Below are 22,427 nucleotides of genomic sequence, written 5' to 3' on the forward strand. Positions count from 1 at the left end.
TATTTGTCCTAAGTTAAAACAAAAGTGGCCGTAGAGCGTTCTTGTGTATAAGTTAAAGCATAAATAAAGCATCGTTTACAAAGTTCTATGTTCAGACTCCTTTGCCATGCCATGCCAGCTATTCTCTAGGTCAGTCAGTTAGTTGAATACACCGTGAGCCTATACATATTTTCTTAACCCTCGCATGTAGACCGTTTAGTTTGAACCATGATTTGTTGTATATACCAATTAGTCCCTGTTAAAGCAGGTTTTGCATATATGTAGCGCAACCCAATTGATGGCAATGTCTATTTGGATGTTTTCTGAGCTTACATGTAGTTGAAAGTCTACTTTACTGAAACTGGATGGGCTACAAACAGGAGAGTTATGACTTCGGACATTGTGATCGGAACCTCGCCCTCTTCCTATCCGCCTGTTTTTACCCAAGATTTACGGAATGCATGTTAATTCACGAGGGTTAAGTAACTCTTTTGTACCAACTCCCTGGGTAAACTATCTGGTTCAAACTTACCCTTAAGTTGGACCTATGTGATATAGAACGCAGCTGTGAATATTATTGACGATAAGTTCTGCATTCTGCGGAATCACTGAAACGAACCTTCGTTTTAGCAACGCTTGCCTGAAAAACGAAAAAGATTGGTTTTACACTTGAGAAACGATAGAGTGGAAAGTCGGCTTACCTAAACGCGCTACAATTTGCAAAAAACATTTTCTGCTTAAAATATTCGTTATCGATACATGCATCTGTAGAGGAGGAACTAACTTCTTACAGTTACTTTCACAAATATTACCAACGAAAGGCAAACGTCTGCGTTGTGACGTAGGTCGCTGGTTGCGGTCAAAACATGCTTAAAAGATTAGCCAAACCGTCTATTTGGCCAAACAGAAACTTGCTTTGTCGAATTGAATGATGATGAGGAAGTCGAATTGAATGATGAATATTCCTTAAATGCAACGAAGGAATGCACGCAGTCGAATAAAAAGTGACGACTTTTCACCCAATTTGCGGAATTTACAAATCGGTCCGCGAATTTTCAAACTGTGGTCAGTTTGATAGAAATATTTGCCCGTATGGGCAGACTAAACTCTCCTTCGGCATCAGTGATAAATAAAACGGAAATAAAAAATGACTATAATCTTTTTCACACAAACCTGAGAACCGTTGTTTTGATTGTACGCAGCGGTTGTTCTTGCTCCGCCATATTCAACTTTGGTTTTGTGAGATATCTGTCAGGACATACGAGATTGACAAACCGGATAAATATAGGATTTTATCAATTACGTCTGACTAGGCCTCAGCTTTCCCTGGGCACAAGGGGACGATTTGTGACGCAGTATAGATAATTGAGAAGGGAAGCGAGCAAGCTAGCTATTATGCACGTGGGCCCCAGCATGCAAGCATACCTGAAAAGCTGGGAATATTTAGGCTAATTTCTCTATAGAATGCAATACAAATATATATACCTGAGTAACAACGGCGCCCGGCCTGTAACTCCCATTACGTTTTATTGTATCTGTTTCCTTCATCGGACTCTTTAAAACCTATAGCAAAGAGTGCCGGGAAATGAATTGCAAACAGCGTATATGCGACTAGTTAAGAGATAAAATACTTTTCTCCAGTCCTGTGTGTGCTTGTGGAGAAATGGTGCGGGAAACATTAATATATACTTATATACAACAGGACAGCTATTTCCAGTTCTGGGTACCTTGTTTGCGTCCTGTTGCGCCAGCCTATAAGAAGAGAGTATCTCGATGAATGTGCTGGGGAAGATCTTCAAGTGACTATATACAATTGGGGAAGATGTTTAAGTAACTCTATACAATTGTGATGCTAGTTGACCATAAAAAATCCTTTGCATGCACTCAGAAGTTCGGTTACTTCCTATTGCAATCATAAAATGCGAATAAATTACACCCAAGGCAGAACAATTAAATCTGTTAGTTCACACCATAAAGCCACGTGTTCTTACTTTTGTAATGATAGAAGGTTACCAATGGCATGGCGGGAGCGGTTCACAAGTTGACCTAAACGCAGGGGCTCCTCTTTGAAAAATCTATGGAAAGAAAAAATTACCATAAAATGCTTTTTATTCCTACGAGGTAGAATTATTCTTCTTCACAGATCACGCATGCATGAGTGCACGAGGATCACGCACTTTTTTAATTAAGAAAATTTCTGAATCTCATTCGGCTATCTGATATGATCATAATAATCGGATCCATATGCTGCTGACATTAGTGATATCCAGTGTAAATTATCGTGGAAAAATCGTCTCAATTTCTTGTAATCATTTCTCATTATAATTATTTACCTCTCTTCTTCAAATAAGGAATTTTTCCGCGGTCATTACACCCCTTGCATCTTTATTGAGGCTTTCAAAATCAGCTGATATAAAAAAACAAATTAATATATTTGACCGATAGACTGAATTGAATTCTATCACTGAATATTAGTTCACAACTCGAACTCCTGCCGTCCTACGCCCTTATTTCGTATAGGTGAAGTGAATTATGATTGTATCTTACACTTTAAGGAAGCAATTGATCGGTTCAAATTTTCAAGGGAGGCATGAATTTCATCGAGTTCACTTTGTCTTGTACTTGATTTATAATTGACCGCTGCTTCTCGCAACATCTCAATCTCATTCTCCAGACGTCTGCGAGTATAAAGAATATGAATTTCATAATCAGTTTTTCATTGACGATTTCACTATCTCCATCATTGTTATCTCAACGCGCGACGTCATTGTAGGCTACCGAAAACGAGGTTCAGCAATCGTGCAAACTAACCTCATAGTTTTTTCAGCATTATCGCTGCGTCTTTGATATGCACTTTCTTCATCTCGCATTTTTTGTCGTTGAATATTAGAGTTCTTTTGTGAATCTTTAAACAACAAGAGATTGATTTGTCATTATAATATACCACAGATTGTTTTGCTGCTACCACTTATTACCAATTTAAAGATGTTTAGAGTGTATCTTTATCACGTCCAGGCCCTTTCAAGCGGACAGGACAGGACAGGACAGGACAGGACAGGACAGGACAGGACAGGACAGGACAGGACAGGACAGGACAGGACAGGACAGGACAGGACAGGACAGGACAGGACAGGACAGGACAGGACAGGACAGGACAGGACAGGACAGGACAGGACAGGACAGGACAGGACAGGACAGGACAGGACAGGACAGGACAGGACAGGACAGGACAGGACAGGACAGGACAGGACAGGACAGGACAGGACAGGACAGGACAGGACAGGACAGGACAGGACAGGACAGGACAGGACAGGACAGGACAAAACAGGACACGACACGACAAAACAGGACAGGACAAAACAGGACAGGACAGGACAGGACAGGACAGGACAGGAGAGGATACGACAAAACAGGACAGGACAGGACAGGACAGGACAGGGCATTGACAGAGTTCTATACATCGCTATCTTGTAAAATCTCTTTCCGTTGATCCTCCCTTCCCTCCCCATCATAGGAACGAATCAAAACAACATTTAATAATCCCAAGATCAATCTTTAGTCTACCGAATCAACAGACTTCAATACAAAAAATCGACGTACTTGACACAACAGTTTCAATAGCCTGGGTGATTCGCTTTCCTGTCTTGGAAATCATGGAATGAAAGATGTGAGAATTGTATTCATGTTGACTGCGCAATTCCTTCAACTTTAACCTCAGTTGCTTGACATCTTTCCGGAGATATGTGGACGTCACTCTAATTGATTCATCTCTTGCACGGTGTGATGTATCCACCCAAACTCTTGGTTTAACAATTGATCTCCTCGGTGACTCTGCCGTAGAACATTCTTGCTCTTTTTCCTTATACTCTTTCGAAGGAGAGAGAACTCCAACTGTTTCTTTGCTTGAAATAAAACTCGGATGAGGTGGATTCGTATTTGGTTCTGAAATTTATGCAAAGTAAAAGACCTATTACTTAAGCTCTAATCTAATTCATATATTAGAACGTTTCCCAATGGTGTTTCTCATTCAGATTTGATGCTGTGGCTTAACTCGTAGCCCTGTATTTGCTGTTTTACTTAAACACGCTCTTTTTTAATGGAAGGAATATGAAACACTCCAGGAAAGTGAATGACATACCTATAGAACTTCTTCCACAATTTACAGCAATTATAGATTCCGTTCCAGAGTCACTAGCAGATCTTATTTTGTTGGTAGAACTAGAAGAGATGTAGGCTGGCCTGAATGGAGCATCAAGCGAGTCCATTGAATTGTCATAACTTGTCACGTCACTAACACTATCTGTTCTTAACGCTTCTTCCGGAAGATCTGCAAGACTGTTCGGATGCGCTTCTGCAGCACCTCTTGATGGCCTTAAAATGTCAATATTTCATGTTGCTTTGAATTTCATGAAGCTATAAATTTAGGTTTCGATTAAATATCGATAAGCGTGTAACTTTGATGTATTTTGTCTATAATGATTTAATTTGTACTTACTTTCTGACTTCGTTACTGTCAAGCCTTGATACCACCCCATTCGGCATCGATTTTGGGGTAGGCGAACCAACATTCGAATGGCATGTGGGAGACATTTCGTTATGGGTAAAAGTTTGCCAAGCTTTACCATAACTCGGTGAAAATGGAACTGGGCTTTTTGTCCTGTAGACAAAAATCGCCGTAGAGCAAATATATTAAAATAAAGTATATCCCCTTAAATGAGAAGCTAGCAGTCGGACAATCGAATACCAGTAAGTTTACCCTGTAAAAATATTTTATTATTGATAAAATGTTTCATTATTGATATTTTAAAATACTTTGCAGTCAGTATAATTGCATGCGATAGACAAAGCCTGTACGATTTTGAAAAAGAAATACTTCGTGCGTGTTTGGAGCAGCCTTCGTGGTTAGGTTTATGACACATTTAAAAATATAATACTCACCTGTTCAGTGGGCTTGGTCTTGACACATCATTTGGAAAATTTTTAGCAGGAACAACACTCGTATGTTTATCCTTCGGTGTACTAGACACTATATGACGTTTGGGAGTCGTGATATATCCAGATTTTGTGGTTCCATGAAATGAATAGCTCCCTGCTCTTGTGCGTGATATTCCTTTTTGTGTAATTGCTTTAGAGAGGGCATCGATTTCTGATGAATTGAAACTTCTGGATCGTCTGCGTTCGTCATAAGTGAAGCTACTGTTAAGTTTGCCGTGGTCTGGACTCCGACAAGGTTTTTTCTTTGGGGCTAGTAGTTTTAGATGACTTCCTGGGTGGACATGCCTGTTGATTTGAAACAGTTAAATGTGGCTTATTAGTGCCATCGCACATCTATACGTTGATACTAGTATATAAAAGATAAATAAACAAAGCAGTCCCTGTACCTAACGTCATTCAACTCTTTAAAAGCTCGAGTGAAAGGATCTCTGATAAGTAAAATGCCGCGATCAGCACTAAAAGCGTAATTCTTCAACTCGGAATGGAAATTGTCTTGAAACAATAGCTTGATGTGGCCCAGTGTGGCTGCATCCTCAGGCAATTTCACCTGTTTGATTTCTTCCCCACATTGTAGCCAGATGGTACCTGCATAATATTCAGTAGAAACTTGATGAAATGAAACAGACGTCGGTTATATAAAAAGGTAGCTAGTTTTTGTTTAACTATAGTTATATTATATATAGTAGTGATAGAATCGGTCAATTAGAATCGTGTATTTTGGAGTTAACTACGATTCAGTTGCACAAGATTAAGTTGGGAGTTTTGTACAACCAGCTCTAAGCGACTCAAAATGATGGACGAACATAAACAGAATTTATATACATTTAAACCAATCGTCGTCCAATCGTCCACATGGACCACATTGATAAGAAGTTATATATTTTATAGCCACATGTATTTTATAGCCACACTGCCCCCTGGTTATACTGGAACGTTATACATTGGTATGTGGATGCGTGCATGCACAATTCTGGAATTCGCATTCATCAGATAACAGGGGAGTTTGAATGGGCAAAATTCGTGAAAAAATTTGCCCATTCAAACTAGACCAATCATTACTTAGAATCATGCTCAATTATATTAATCGTTCATGATGGAATTTTAGGATGGTACATTACCTGATTTGCTATCCACTTTTCTTGGCAAGGCTGGATGAGAAGTATCGGGGCTTTGTGGATAATATCCATAACGATTCCTTGCTGTGAATTTCGGCGACCTCGAAGGCTCCGAGCAAACATCATCAATAGACTGAAAATATTGTGGTATAAAGTATATGATCGGTATAACATGTAACAACGGGCGGGCTTTGCATGAAATGTCATTTTATGCGCATGTGCGACTAGTTTAGTCTCGACATTGTCGTTTCCTACTTTTCGTGCGACAGTTCATCGTTTCCTACTTGATTTTATGTGCGATTTTCTATTTGGTAGATGTGATCGAGTGGACAAGTTACGGATGTTCAGTTTAGAGCACGAATCTAGATGGCATGCACGTATATGTACAGAACATAACTATTCACTTTTTTGCATCCGCCAAAAGAAGTAAATCGCAGCATAGACAACCAAAGACAAGAATTCCCTTTGATTGTTTATGATCGCACTAAAATTCGCATGAGCAAAATCTGCAAGTGTGTACGCCCTGATTAGAAACAATGCATGGTTATTTTATACTTAACGAGTATCATAAAACTGGATTTTTGCTCACTATTTGATTTTTGCTCACTATTTGATCTTTGCGAGTTTGATATTGGCTAAGATCATCTTTGAAGCGAGATTTTAGCATGTGTACGACTTCTTGCCGGGTCAGATGCTTCTCTTGTGTTTCCACCTGGATTATTTTGGTATTTTTCCTCACATAATTGTCATTTTCATCAACCAATGTTGTTTTTTGAGGTATCGCATCTATGATGACGCTGTCACTGTACACTGTGGCTGTTTTTTCAAAACAAACACCTTCGGTCTCATCTTCTATAAAATTCAGTAATTCGGCATAAAAAAGTCTGCATATTAGTAAATGCTTCCCGCAAATGCTCTCTTACTGCTGCTTTTGCCGACGAGTAGTTTCTTTTCGCCGACTCTGGGTAACTGGGTTCGACTACGAGACAACGTGCTAAGGGAAGTTATCCTGGTTAACCGGCTGAAAAATATTTTGAAAAATTCCTTTGGGCTCTAATGCATTTAAGTCTTCAATGGGGATTTGAAAGTCCAAATAATTTCAGCGACACCATTGCAAATTACTGACCGAACGCGAATCTGATTTGTTGCGTAATAAAATTGTGTACTAACTTACTGTAGGGAGCCACTTTAATGGCTAGTACAGTTATTTTCTATTGGCGGGAACATCAGTTTACAACGGCAAAGACAGGTTAAAGCCGGGACGCCGGAGATACATGCATGACGCTCGACTGGATAATCGCCCAAAGAAAAACCCACTTTTCATTACTCTCAATATTTCGTACGTTTTTATATATTGATAAAGATAGTTCTTTGCCTCAATACGGTACTGTTTGACCTAACTTGAAGCTGTATAAATGCAGTCTTGGCCTGACTGCAAGCATTTGGGCCGTATGCCAAGAAATTATCCTTTGGCTTTGCCGATCTGCCATCGCCTAATTTTGCTTAAGTGGGTATTATAGCATATCGAATGTTAAAGCTTTAGTTGAGATAGTTAATAAGCTGCCCCAGCAAGTTGGTATGTAAACCTCTAAAGTAAAGTATTCACAACACGCTAGTGATACAAGTTAAGAAAGTGGTGGTTAAAACATGCTTGAATGCATGCAAATAAATGAAACTCAACAAACAGCATTTTGAAAATTAACTTACTAATTTTCTTCCCAGAAAGGCGAGACAGAAATCGACTTTTCCACTCTGCCATTATTGTAGATGGATGCTCTTGAACCAAGCGAAGCACATTCGAGGAAGATTATTGTTTGCCGGCAAGTTTTAAAATGAGGCTGGATTTACATAACATATATACATACCGTATAATAAGTGATGACTACAAATCGCTTTTCCCTACAACACACTTGTCTAAGGAGAGGATTATTTATTGTCCTTTTGGGGTTTCAGCTATTGTGTTCTTGGCAATTATATTTTATAGCCATCACAAAATCCAACTGATCACCTAATCTGCGTACTACCGGTATTGTATTCATGACTGAAAAACCTATTTTAAACACATGCATAGCTTGCCTAATTAATTTAAACAAAAATCCTGTTTTCTGTAAGCTAAAAAAATTATGCATTCGTGCGAAAAAACTGTACTGTAAAGTGTAGTTTAACTACGCCCTGTTGGTCACAAGCGAATTGTCTGGTAATTTATTTCACCCCTTAGTAGGAATACTGCGAGATTCGCAAATTTTTCTAACGAAGTCTTTGAAACTGCCGTTCAAGAATCTTTTTTGAGACTTACGTTTTAGGCTTTTACCTAAAAAATAAACCTATTTATCTCAATGACAATGGTAAAGTATTATGGTTTATTCATGACAATGGTCTTTACCCATACAACTTTACAACATTAATAGGAAAACTGAATGCAAATGATTGCTTTGATAATATAAGCTTGTATTGCTGTATATTTTGTAGTCGAAAGAAAGCCTGTCATTGTCGGCTCGTTTGTGTGAACCATTATTTACTCGTTATCAATACTAAGTAATCTTTATTTAATCGCTCTTGTCCATTATCATATAGCCGTCCAATCTCAGGTAACTGCACAAATATTTGACAGAATATTTATTGTAAATTGTTTTACATTTTACCTTCTAATACTGCATACAAGAAGAATTTGTCTAAAACTATGTACAATCTAATTTGTCGCAGTTTAGAGATGATACTTAACATCTATAGGGAATCTTTAAAAAAATGCGTTACAACACCTTCACGGCTTGTCAAATGACGTGCCAAAAAACGGATCGTGAATGTCGCTGGAATTTGAACTACCTCGACTTTCCAAACGCAACGTTCGTGGGACCAGCTTACCGTGCGGAGAATTTGGTAAGTGGGCGCTGAAGGGGCTCAACGTTGGAGAGGGACTATTTGAGTGCTGTAACACGGTGGGCCGATCAAAATTAAAGGCCGTTCCCAGCGCGATTTGAGGCGAGACATGCGGGGATAAGGAGGGTGGAGAAAACGTTATAGGGTTCATTTGATGAGAGGTCAGCAACAAAGGTCGTGCTCTGTTGTTTAGCAAAAGTTTTCCCCCGCCGCCCCACGCAACTGATGAATTCAAAACTGGGTCGAAGGATAACGGGAATAACTGAAGTCCGTGGTTTACATCGATGGGTCGGGGGTCTGATTTCTTTGTACCAACTTCTGACTTAATACCGGCCGGCCCGATCGGCTTGAACGCGTTGTAGTCCGTGTTTATCCCAGGGGAGATTTGTCTCGTTAAGGGAACGGCATGTGCACTCGAGTATTTTGGTAACGTGATGACAGTAGTACGCGAAGGTCGTAGGACAGGATTCACTCTTGTTGAAATATCGTTTGTGCATAGACCATCCTTTCTCGGAAGCTCTATTCTGTTGCCACTAACGATAGGTTTGTGAAAACTGCCTTCGTTGATAGAGTTTAAAGAAAAGGGTTCGACAGGCGAGACACGGGTTTGTGTGTGTGAACTAACTATTGGGTCAGGGCTTTCCGGTGGCAGTTTCAATACGGTCTCCCGCAGTAATCCCGTCGGGGTAATATCACCAAGATCTTCTGATAAATCATCGTTATCTAGGCCATCGTCTACATCCATTTCATTTTCGTCAAACATTTCTTCATCCTTATAACTGTCATTATCAAACATGTCGTTCTTGTTCGAAGATAGCTGCTCTAACTTGATGGTCCCATTTATAGGGTATATCGACAGCTGTTGATCTCTTTCTAAGCTTTCCGTGGGAAAGATCGATTTCTGGAAATTTAAGTCTTTCACTGTACGGTTAAGCACAAGCTCCTGTTTAACTTTACCAGATACTGGTTGACTATTTCCTTTCTTGCTTCTCTCAGATTTGCCAGCCTTGTTGGAATCTTTTTTCGTGCTTTTACGACTTGATTTTGCAGGTTTTGGAGCTGGGGCGGCCTTTACTTGTTGCTTTTTCCTTGGTTTCTTTGCTGGTTTTGGAACAGGTATCTGCACCGGGGGAATAATTGCGTGTTCCGGCGGCGCCATCGGATGACTCGCGACCTTCAAAGAAAGACAGGATTATAAAAAAATTGACAGGAAGGATAAATCCAATGCCAAATCAGACCGAGAAAATACTTTGTATCTGGCGAGAGATGCCAAAAATGCAAACTTCAAGAGATAAACCTATTAGGTTAATAAGGGCCTACGTGAAACGTCACATTCCTCATGCGCCGAACGCATTAATAAAAAGAATTGATAACGATGCATTATTGCTTGTTATCTTTTGTTTTCAATGCGTTTGGCTCATGAGAAAGTCAACGTTTAGGCTAAGCCTATAAGTGCATGGAACTGCAGTGTATTTATAGAAGTATAAAGTAATATAATAGGTCCATGCATACAGTTCTATGATGGTCATGAATAAAAGAAAAATATATTTACAGCAACCTGTGAGATGTCAGCAAACCTCAAAAAAACATGTCAGTATGTATATATATATATATATATATATATATATATATATATATATATATATATATATATATATATATATATATATATATATATATATTTAGCCAAAATTTTCATGCCAGTATAGAGCTGCTGATTACGGAGAAGACCGATGTAATAATATTCGTAATTTCGTACGCCATAACAGTAATAACCATATTTAGCTAATTTAGCTGGGACAATAAGGGAATAGTTTGATTGACATTTATGAAGAAAGAAAGAAAATATAGATATGTGAGAGTCTGAGAGAGTGAAAGAGGGCATAAAAACAGGACGTGTAAAACATTAAAAGGGAATATGCAGGAAGTGAGAATATTATAACCTAGTGAGAATATTAAGTCTATAAAACGTGCACTGATAACTATAATTATTCTATATTGGTATAATAAGGTATACTTGCATGGTTTATACTTTTTTCACCATTAGAATGAATGACCAAAATAAGATAAACTAACCTGTCCTGTTGAATGTTCGCGACATAGTGGTCTATCGTGAAGAAGATCTAATATGGTTCGCGCACATTTAGACGTCGGCGAGATATCGGCGGTACAATGTTGAAACAATTGCTGTTTTTCGTCTTTCAATATGTCTTCAAAGAAGTTAAGTCAAATAAGGAGTAAAAATTGTTTATGGTAAATTTTAGGGTAATATTGGGAAGTATATTTTCATCACAATTAAACACTTCCTTAAAATATTACTGGGGATTTCTCAGGAGAGGTATTTGACGTGGGAAACAGGATTTTTGAACAAAACAAGACCAGTATTTGATATCTCGGACAAACCTTATGTCTGAAAATCTGACCCTTCTTGACCCCACGGGAAAGGATATGAGGATTACAGCCACTCTTACCCCTTGTTATCAGATGAAGCTGGTTTATTTGGGCTTGTACATCTGTTTCGATGCTTTTTACATGCATACAAAATTTCCACACATATCGGATACAGCCGTGTGTATATCTATAGCACAAATCATTCCTAGCTACGACCGAAATTGCTTCACGACTCTTAAAAAAGACTTAATTCAAGGATACGTTGATAGCAAAACTTCGTGTAAGGAATTGAGCGTCGTTCACATTTCATTTTTCCTGGTACTTGAGCTGTGCAAGTCACGAAATCTTGTCTTGCTGAAGTAGATCGTTTACGTTTTCTAAGAAGCAAAAGAACGGTTATCACAAGTTCGAAAGCGTTTGATAACAACATACATACAGCACGCGATAGATGAAATACGTGATACGATGAAGACTGTCAAAAAAGATTTATATCCAACAATCCAAATATTTCTCAAAGAATTCTGCACCAAAAAATTTTCATAACTTGTTAAAATTTTCCGGTTGTTTTCAGAAAACGTGACATAAAATAAAAAGGTCGCATAACAACCAAGCATGCATGTTGATCATATTTCGTAATGTTTTTGTTAACATAGCTGATGTATTTGTTAACTGTGATGAGGTGGCTTTTGTTAATAATTTTCAACTCAGAACATTGATTAATATACGTGGCATATGTTTTATTTCTTAGCCAAAAGCGTCTTCCCAAAAGATGTATATGTAAGGCCACACAAAAAAATTCCTTCATTCTCATCACTGTCCAACTGTATTTTTAAGGGAGGGCGTAAATCACCAGGCAAAATATTCATTAGTATTTGAAGACATTGAAGTTTTTGTTATATTGTATTGACTTTTGGTATTATTTCATTGACAAAGGGCTTTAAATTTAATTCAAGGGTTAGGGCATTGTTTCTGGAGAATTAGATGAGTTGGAGATAACAGTAATATATCATGTAGTAGGGTTTATTTTAGTTTGCAAGCAAATTGTTTCAGAAATAGCTAAAATATAAATTGTTAGGATATATATTTATTGATTATTTATTTATTGATTTACTAATTTTGTAATGATAAGGGGAAAATATAACTGTCTCACCTCATCACATAATTGTTTTCATTGTGAATTGCTGACGTTGTTAGAGCTGGGTTGGTTTTAACTGCAGTCATTAGTAAACGAAGGGCTTCATCAGACTGCTTTACATCTTTGTTGTGAGAAATGATTGTTTTTCTTACACCCAGAAGTTCTGCATGTAACTGTTTGCGTAATCGTTGCAGTTTAGCCGATCTGGAATTTTGTTTGACATCTGCTAAATGCTTTTTGCTTGAACTGAAAAGACCAATAAACATAATTCATTAACAAACACCTTGTACTGGATATATACCATATTACACAAGTAAATAAAATGACATATATATGCAAATAGACAAATCCTGTAAGGTTAACATAATATAACAATGGGAATAGGGCCATCTAAGTGTGTCCTTGATGCTCACATATTTTGAATGATTAAAAAACAAGTCAAAATGTGTTCTTTGGATCACATTGCAAATATTTTTTATCTCATCTTGTTTTTCTTCTCACAGTTTAATTTCTATGCATTTCAGACAATGAAAACACTAATACCTTCCGGTATGCAAATGTTTTGCATTTAATACTGATTGATAGTTTAAAAGTTTTCAAATCTTCAGGTAAGACCATACCCCAGATTACCCACTTTGCAGTCCTGCCAATAACTAACTTTTACAGAAAAAAATCTTAAATTTACCTTTCAGTTTCTGAGGCTGTGCAAGTTTTTAGTTGCCTCTTCTTTAATTGTAAATTGTCATCATTATCATCAGATTCATTTTCATCTGAACTAGATATACCTTTGATTGGAAAAACACATATAAAATGTACTTAAATATAATGAGGACACCTGCAGTCTTCATTGTAGGCATGGAAACCTGAACATCCCTATTAACACACAGAGCCTAACACAGGAAGACCAAAGTGGATGTACTGTAATTGTACGAAAATGCCTTGTAATTAATTTTTGTTTACCTTCCAATTTCCTTTAAAAGCACTGTTTATCACTTTAACCATTATTTTATTTTTTCAGTAAATTTAGTTTTTTTTTAGTTTTTTAAAAGGACACCAATAAATACAAAACTTGTCACAATTGCCTAGTGTCATGATGACTTTTAGGGTGCTGGGGCCGGTTGTTCGAAAGGCGTTTAGCTTAAACGGTGGATAAGTTCAAAATGGAAAACCAAATTATCTATTTATTGAACAACTGAGCTGAAATATTTCAATGTGAATAGTTTAATTGTCAATGGAAGTACATATTAAATGCATAAGATGCAGGTTCAGTCATTCGCAAGATGTATGAGAGTATTTTTAAACTTTGGCTTATCCGCCATTTAAGCTAAACGCCTTTCGAACAACCGACCCCTGGAAATACTATTAGTACAAGCTTGTATGATACCAGGGAATCATTTGATGGGTTTTTATAAACATTCTTTGGGTGATATAGCACCATACTTTTAGTTTAATACTGTATAGACATACAAATATGTGAACACACTCCAATTTTCTGTCCACACTTGAGATTCTGGTACATGGTACTGATTTATTAAACAGAACTTTGGTTGTCTGTGCTGCTGCATTGGCCAAATATTTTAAGGTAATTCACATTAAGCCAGGCTGCACAATAAAGGTTTATACAATCCAATTTATAGATTATATTCCCAAATAGCCTTTAAAGCTCATCCCATATATATAGCTGTTATACATGTGATGTTCCTTAAAAACCTGAATCATCTGACTGATTGCCTTTAGATTGTTCAAAAATATTCTCAAAAATGCAGTATTAAATTTCTATTACAGTACCAGATTCCTACAGCTTCCGACTCTGGGTTGAATTCACATTATATGCAATTTACATGAAAAATCTGTTCTGTTTTATATCATATTGATTATGAAAATCTATATTTCTTACCATAGAATGGAAGCAAATTTCGTTTCTGAAAATTGGCTTGAGAATAGGTGCTAACAAGCTTGGACAACAGCGGATTAGTTGTCAATAATTCAACTTTCTTAGAAGCTCGATGTTCTGATGAATGTCTTGAAGTTTCATTACATCCAATGGCCCCTTCACCCCGCTTTGATAAAATATTTTGTGAGGCACAATGACTTGGCAGTAAAATTTCCGCTGTTGAAGGCTTTGGATTTGGTTTGGCCGTGTTTAAGCTCTGCTCGCTGGCTTTTTTCTTTCGACTTTTTTTCGGGACTAGCCCTAATACTTGCAGATGACTATTGCAATATCTAAACAAGAATGAAGCGAATGAGAAATACTTTTAATAACTATCATTCTGATAACAGATGTCCTTTATAAAAGGAACACACGATATATACACATTGTATAAAACACATTTTATATGAAATTTCATGCGACAAATTTGGGACCAAAATAGGCCAAACGTTTGCAATGAAACTCACATTCGATCCTCTTTCAATGGAATGGCATTTGTGCATCGTTGTCCATTATATTTTGCGACAAAATTGCACTGTTTGAAGGGGGAATTTTTATCCTCCAAGACGTGACGAATACAGAAAGCATAATGATTCAAACGCCGTTGCATACACGTCTTCTCGCTAAAGCTACATAACAACTTGCCGTCCACTGGCGACGAGTGGATATTTTTGCCCTCAAACATCGTTGTTGGCCGTTCTTTCTCGATTTTTTCGTTCTTAGTTGACGACGCCATTGCAATGTCTTAAATATGCTATTACGTGGAAACCCACGAACCATCGGGCGACTCTGTCTAAAATTTAATCACATAATACTTGTAGAAACACTGATGAATACAAAATATCGTTCAGGAACGTAAAAGAAACGACTAGGATTCCTTAATTTAAAAGAAACTTTGTGAAAAATCCCCTTCAACAGCTGGTTATCGCTTGCGTGGTTTGTCTCGAAGCGAGCGGTCAAGCCATGCATATAGATATTAAATTAGGCCAAATACATGACAAATACTTCACTTACTTTTATAGTTTTAGCTTCATTTCTTCCCCTAAGTTATTGTTTTCGTTCGAGTATTCGCCCATATTCGTTTTCCCTCGAAGAAATGAGCGAGGTTTTGTTGTGAAAATGCCTAGAAGGCTACCTGCTCACTCGGTTACCGCGCTTGCATTGTCTACACGGCCTACAAGCGCTCAAGAATCACACCCGAGCGCTGTACTCCCCGTTTTGGGGCAAGCACGCATAGTATTGAATGACAACAAACTACGGCCGCATAAATCGCCCTTCTTCGCAGAGGCATTGCAACTATGCGTCGACAATATATCAGAAGCGATGCGTTTGAATCGGAAAAAATACGCTCTTATTGTTGGAGCAGATTTCAGAAGAAATTTGGGGAGATTTCGAGGTTAATCTGCGAAATAAACACTGGCATTTTTAGTCAATCGCGAACCGGCAGAACGAAGTGCGAACGTGACATACAACGCGGACGCTGGGGCGAGGCATAACAACACAAATACAAGCATCTGATTGGTTCGTTGGCCCATGATACAGTGAATATTAATTGCGAAAAAATATTGTATGTCATTTTTTCAATATATTCACGTCCGATTTTGAAATCAGAAGTTTGAAATATATTTATTGACAATATACTATAATTTATTCGTGAAATAAATAAAGTCTAAGAACATAATGTGAATCTTTTTGGGTCGTACCCATATTAAAGTTTCTGGAAATCTTTCACAACCAGTTCAATATGTTCGAATACACATATCTTAAAATTAAACATAAAATAATAAAAAACATTGAGTAACACCACACAATGTGTACACGTCAGAAAGTCAGGACCGCCTCTCTATATCTATACATCATGTAATATAGCAGGCCTTTAGCAGGGGTATCCAACGGATAGTGGTTTTTTCAACCCCCTCAAAATTGCCCGTCGTTTGATTAAATCTTAGCATTCATAAATTGAGGATCCTCTTTAATAATTGCTGGTTCTATTAAAAGCTGGAAATTTTCTAGAACGGGTAAAAAAATCACTATCTGGGGCCGGTTGTATGAAAGCCGGATAGCGCTATCCACCGGATAGTGGTTTTTTCAATTGCTTCAAAATCGCCCGTTATTTGCTACAACTTTGATTAAATCTTAGTATTCCTAAATTGAAGATCCTCTTTAATAATTGTTGCTTTCAAGCTGAAATTTTATCCCCTTTCGAGCATTTTTAGAACGGTTGAAAAAATCACTATTCGGTGGATAGCGCTATCCGGCTTTGATACAACCGGCCCCTGGTGGATAGCGCTATCCGGCTTTCATACAACGGCCCCAGTATTCCAAATTGTGACGAAATATAGTCGATAACGACAAAACTTCAACTTTCTGTCCATGGAGTTACTTTTGCAAAGGCGAAAGAAAGTCCATGCCAAATGGCTAAAGAAACCAACAGGGCTTCCTCTTACAGAAAATTCCCTGAAATTGGGCGGGCCTAGACCTTTACGAACACCACTGTGTTCTGAGTTATAATGCGCTTCTACTAGTATATAAAAAAAGGATCAGGAAGCAGAAGTCGTTCAATCTCATACTGCATATTGTAAAATAAGTGCTGCTGTTATAGCCTAGGAAATTAACATGGTTGACGGTCATTGTGAAATTTCTTTTCGTTTCGCAAAACAGAACATCGACTTTTTTTCTTAGCAGATCATAATATAAATAACTTACTGAAAATCTGAAATGTTTATTGTGCAATTTCTCTCGCGAATCTCCCATGGCACGACAATTTTTCCGCGCGATTAAGATTGTAATGGAAGCTAGTATTATGGCAAAGTTGAAGATTTTTAAGAGCATGAATATTAAAGGTTTTCTTGGACTGCTTGGATATTCTCCGCTTCTTTTCCTTCAGAGCAAGATTCCGGGAGGGTCTTATCAGAGTTATCTGAAAATGCATTGCGATGTTTAAAATACACTTTTTTTATAATACAATGTCTTCTTTGGAAAAGGAGTTTATTGGAGACGAAATATCAAAAAAGTGTTAAAAAAAGGACTTTTTGTGGGGGGCAAGATTAAACGTAAGGGGGCCCCTCAACATTCCATAATTATACTGTACTGTAAGATGCTCATTCTTGTACATATTGTGAAGTGGAAATATCTTACTTTGTTCTTTTGTGTGAAAGGAGTTATAGTATTAAAGAGGAAAAAATATTCCAAAGAGAGAGGGGATAAACTAAATTACGGTGTAAACATTGTCTAAAACATCCTTTTTTTACTGCAACGTTTGAACATATATCTGCACTGCATTACTAATACACAGAAAATGACCTTTTTTACCTTCTATCGTTTCTTCAACATTTTCTGTCTCATGGTAGGGTTCTTCATTTATAGTTGTATCATCTGTGGAAAATTTTCGTTCTGGAGTAGAAAATCCCTCCAGTGGTGGAGCTGAAGGACGTTGCTTTTTCGCTTCATTCAGTTGGTAACAATAGCAGCAACGGAAAGCTATGGGATGAGAAAAACTTCACTTTATTAGTCTCTATGTTTTCATAAGACTGATTTAAACGCAAAAAGTCGAGTGATTAGGATTACTTTATTAAGAAGTTACTAACATGTGGTGTTAGAATGTTTTTGTAACTCAAATAGTCACGATGCGAGAGACTTTCAACATATTCTTACTTGTATATTCAAAGTCTTCTTTCAGCGCCATTCCATTATGCGAGTGACATGCTTTACATATCAAAGCGTAACGATTGCTGGGCCCGTCGCCAACGAGGTAGTCTACGAACTAATTCAATCAGAATATACTTTAACACTTACTATATAGGAATAAATAGCAAAGTTGTATAAATAAATGTAGGTGGTTTGCAATTAGTAACATCTTAGTTGATCTCTCAAAACATGGTAAGAAGTTAAGGAATAAACAAGAAAAGTAGAACAACTTAGTTTGTTCTCTTGAAAAGCAGAAGTAAAATTGTAATGCATGCAAACAAAGAATACATATATAGCAACCACTTTTTATTCACTTCTGCATAAGCAGGGTCCAGATTAGCACAAATAACGAGTATTAAGATCATTGGAAAGATGTTTGAAGATGATAAAACTTGATGTCGTACACCTTTTTAGTTATTCGGATTTAATGCTGTTTTTCTTAAAGACTTATACGACATGGTTTTAACTGCATGGGCATCAGACAGGTAGTATCATCAGGTAGTATCGACAAAATTATTGGACTAAGTCTTTGAATCTCTTTTGCTAGTGTATCATGCATCATTTTATTTCTTCCTGATAACATAACTTCTGGATTTGAGGCATAGGCTAGTCAACGAATTGTAGAATCGGTTACTTCTCATAACTACCTTATCAGCCATCGTTCTTTCTTTTGGTAAAACTGGTATAGGCTGTGGTGGACCAGGAGGAGTTCCTACGAAGTATGCACATAAATATTCAAAATGGATTCCTGTAACGGATCTACTGTATCTATTTTTACCACGCAATAAGCAAATACTTTAAATTTCTAATCTACCTAAGGAAATGAAAGAATTCTTTCAGTTTCTGATATTAACAGAGGACATGCTGGGCTAAGGAGACAGTATTGTGTCTCATAGTGCTAGTTCTCACTATTAGATTATTTTGGGTTTAGAAACGTACCAGGAGGCATGTTATTGATGAAGAATTGCCTTTGCATTGCAGGACTCATTCCTCGCAGTGGGGACATCATTTGTACTTTAGGTGTTGCAGAAAAGGGAACTGGTTTTTGAGAAAATGACGAGTTGGGTGTCGACATAGCTCTGGGAACATTTCGTTGTCTAACTTCTATGATAGAAAAGTATATATATATTTTATGCTTAAACAACATATTAATTTTATACATTTTATTCAAAATATAGTTATTAATGGCCGGTGGATGCTCTATGTACATGACGTGATGTTAACCCATTTTGGTATGATTACAAAAGAAATTAAATTTTGCAAATTGTAGGCACTGATTGGTCAAGCAACCTCTGCATGATTATCACCTAATAATCATCTGACTTCATAATTTCAGCAATATTCACCTCACCTTTGGCAATGAATAAGTACAAATAATCAAATCTAAATAATAGAGTCTTTGATTGTGGTGGAAAAGACCTAAAGTGACATATTTGTACGCATTTACATACCTCCTCAAGAATGACACTGGGTCTGCTATTTAGAAAAAATGCTCAGTTCATTTAGAATTTGACAATATAATTCTATGCATGCTTCTTACCAGTGCCTGGAGTGACACAAGGCATTTTTCCGTTAGTGGTGTGTTGCTTAGCATCGTTCTACAGGATGAGAGCATACCATATATTGTGTTATCATTTAACATTGACATTGATGAACACTATATATAGAACAATATTTAAACAACCTTCACAAGACTGTTTTCAGGGTCAAACTTCTCTAGAATTTCTTTTGCTTTTTTGTAGGTTTCTTTTTCCTTTACATCTTCAATCTTAAGAACAATGAAATTGAGATGAACAACAATATTTAAAATGACAATCTATATATATATATATATATATATATATATATATATATATATATATATATATATATATATATATATATATATATATATATATATATATATATAGTTATAGATGAAATTGGGGTTAAAATGGTACTTCCTGTCTCTCTTTTCATGTTGCTAACCAATTCAAAAGATATTGTGAGCAATGATTGTAATTGCTCACAATTGTGTGTGTGTGAGTCAGCTTTTAAAAATTATTCAGGCATATGTATATAGAGAGAGGAAAATGTGGTGTACTCACAATTTTCTGCTTTTTAGATCGAAGTTCTTCAAGCTTTTGTGCTATAAGAAAAAACAGCATCACTGCATTGACATAAGAAAGTGTATGCATATTCTAATGCATTTCATGATTATTTAAACACATTTCCCCATCAATAATTCATAGTATTATCATATATTACACTGAAATACAAATAAATGCATACTTGCAGACAAAAATATGATTATGATATATTATACTATAAATGCATAATTTGTTAACAAACCATTTTTCTTTTTCCTTGTACTAAACACATACATAAGTGTTCTCCTTACTCCATAAATTCTAAGAAAACAACAGACCAACAGGTATGAGGCCAGTTTAAGATGTTGTTTTTTCACAAATTGGCTAATTTGGTATGACCAAAGAGCAGCATAGGATTACCGCCTGCCATGCAGGCTACAGATTAATGTGTACATCTAGTTATATCTTTTTTTACGTAGGAAGCATCCACAGATTGGAGGCACCAATCTCAAGGGGCACTTAATAAAAAGGGCAGCTAAAAATATGTATAGGGATAGTTTGACTGCCATGCAAAGCTGCAAGGACACCACTAATGTGGTTTATATTTAGGGCACCTTCGATTTGAAACACAAGATATATAGATTTATAATCTATATTTCTCCCTGTCTTTAGCCTTTTAGAATATCAAGTGCAAGCCACATTGTTTAATAATAGTTATACTCAAGATTGCATTTACTTGCACATACATTAGGGGGAAAATCAATAATGGGAGAATTCTTGTAATTCTGTCTTTCCACTGCTTTGGAAAATAGTAGAAATACATAACCACAGCTGATACAATGTACAGCATAATGGAGTAAAACATTAGACGACCAATGAATCGTTGATAGAACTGTTCATCTTTTTGTCTGGCAGACTCGAGTTTGTGGAGTTGCTATAAACATTGAATAATTAGTATGTAACAACATTGGTAACAACATAGTCAAAGTCTCAATATACTTCCCATATAACATATAATTGAGTAATGAGTAATGAAAATGAAAGGAATCTATAGTTTAAATGTGCTAAAATTAAATATCATTCTCTATGCATATTACATTATACATTGTTTGCTATAGGCCCTACAGTATTATCAAAGGCAAAACAGACTTGTTAAAAATTGTCCCAGTCATACAATAAGCCTCTAAACAAAGACTACTGTGTATGATACTGCATGACTCAGTATGAGTAAATACTATTTGGTTTCGAAGCAGCCTTCTTAAATATCGATTAAACCATGCAGAGGTCTTTTCTGAATGATTTTATAATTTTAGCAAAGCAAACACTTGATGAAAGGGAACTAATGGACAAGTGGCTGACATCTTCATGACAGATCAGCAAAATATTACAATATAAGTTAATAAAGATATTTATTCAAATTCACCAATTGCATCGGAATACCTCTTGCAAAGACTCCAATTCTTTTTCAGCAGATTCCTCACGCTGTGAGCAAATACAGGGTACGTGAAAAACACGATTAAAAATTTAGCACAAGCACTGCCACACTCCAAATCACCAAATGTAGATCTGCTTAATCTATTTTACTGAAAAAGAACTCTAACTTACCCTCCATCGTTTGAGAATGGCACCCATTATTTGGCTAAAACCTCGATCACAGATTAATATGTCCAAACGGGTATATTCCTGTCTGTCCGAGCATTGTTTTCAAATTTAATATCACTTTGATCTTTCACTTCTTGACGCTAATATTCGCCATGTTGCACATTTCCTGAGATTTCCAATAATCCAATTTCCGGCACCAGTTGCTACCGCCTGTTCGCAGGCATTTTCCACAGGGAAAAAATCACGGAAAAAATTGAAAACTAGAAGTCTAGATTCTAGAATCAACCAAAGTACAAACCGTTTTAAAAAGTAAAAAGCCATAAAACAGACTGACACGGTAAAACCTAGTGAATGTCGAATATACCAGGATATGGACCAGTATAGTGCTGGGCCCGGTTGTATCAAGCCCTTAAGCTTAAACGGTGGGTAAGTCAAAATTAAACAAGACGCCTGTTCTGGCCTCAGTTGTAAACAGTATCTTTGTATTAAGGTCAAAAACATTTATTTTGAACTTATTCACCGTATAAGCTAAACGGGCTTGATACAACCGACCCCTGCAGTATAGTTCAAAATATTGCAACAGTCAGCCAAACGTAATGCTGGTGTCCACCCTTCTCTTGGTGTATGTTTCTTCATATTGAACAAAG

The 22,427-nt window shown here is 36.8% G+C and overlaps 2 protein-coding genes and 1 long non-coding RNA gene across 3 annotated transcripts; all 3 read right to left on the reverse strand.

The window, feature by feature from the left end:
• Positions 1-250: 250 nt before the first annotated feature.
• Positions 251-2,334, reverse strand: LOC114541243. The gene is made up of 6 exons (XR_003689208.1): positions 2,313-2,334; positions 1,971-2,054; positions 1,677-1,731; positions 1,465-1,542; positions 1,153-1,227; positions 251-619 (listed from the first exon to the last, which is right to left on the reverse strand). It is a non-coding gene; the product is annotated as an uncharacterized LOC114541243 (long non-coding RNA).
• A 6,356-nt stretch (positions 2,335-8,690) lies between these two features.
• Positions 8,691-15,877, reverse strand: LOC114541233 (INO80 complex subunit D-B-like). Its single transcript, XM_028561215.1, has 8 exons — positions 15,437-15,877; positions 14,890-15,215; positions 14,390-14,715; positions 13,178-13,277; positions 12,508-12,738; positions 11,619-11,734; positions 11,043-11,176; positions 8,691-10,140 (listed from the first exon to the last, which is right to left on the reverse strand). Exons 2-8 carry the CDS (start codon positions 15,156-15,158, stop codon positions 8,851-8,853), a joined length of 2,466 nt encoding a protein of 821 aa, XP_028417016.1. The 5' UTR covers positions 15,159-15,215; positions 15,437-15,877; the 3' UTR covers positions 8,691-8,850.
• An 826-nt stretch (positions 15,878-16,703) lies between these two features.
• LOC114541235 (endoplasmic reticulum junction formation protein lunapark-B-like) lies at positions 16,704-21,968 on the reverse strand. Its single transcript, XM_028561216.1, has 12 exons — positions 21,784-21,968; positions 21,619-21,660; positions 20,925-21,112; positions 20,441-20,499; positions 20,197-20,237; positions 19,794-19,877; positions 19,650-19,707; positions 19,049-19,213; positions 18,757-18,821; positions 18,077-18,185; positions 17,735-17,902; positions 16,704-17,342 (listed from the first exon to the last, which is right to left on the reverse strand). The coding sequence occupies exons 1-12, from the start codon at positions 21,808-21,810 to the stop codon at positions 17,260-17,262; spliced, it is 1,089 nt and encodes a 362-aa protein (XP_028417017.1). The 5' UTR covers positions 21,811-21,968; the 3' UTR covers positions 16,704-17,259.
• Between the last annotated feature and the right edge of the window lie 459 nt (positions 21,969-22,427).

Source organism: Dendronephthya gigantea, unplaced genomic scaffold (assembly GCF_004324835.1).
Source record: "Dendronephthya gigantea isolate DGI-Jeju-01 unplaced genomic scaffold, DenGig_1.0 000277F, whole genome shotgun sequence".
NCBI classification, from domain to species: Eukaryota; Metazoa; Cnidaria; class Anthozoa; order Malacalcyonacea; family Nephtheidae; genus Dendronephthya; species Dendronephthya gigantea.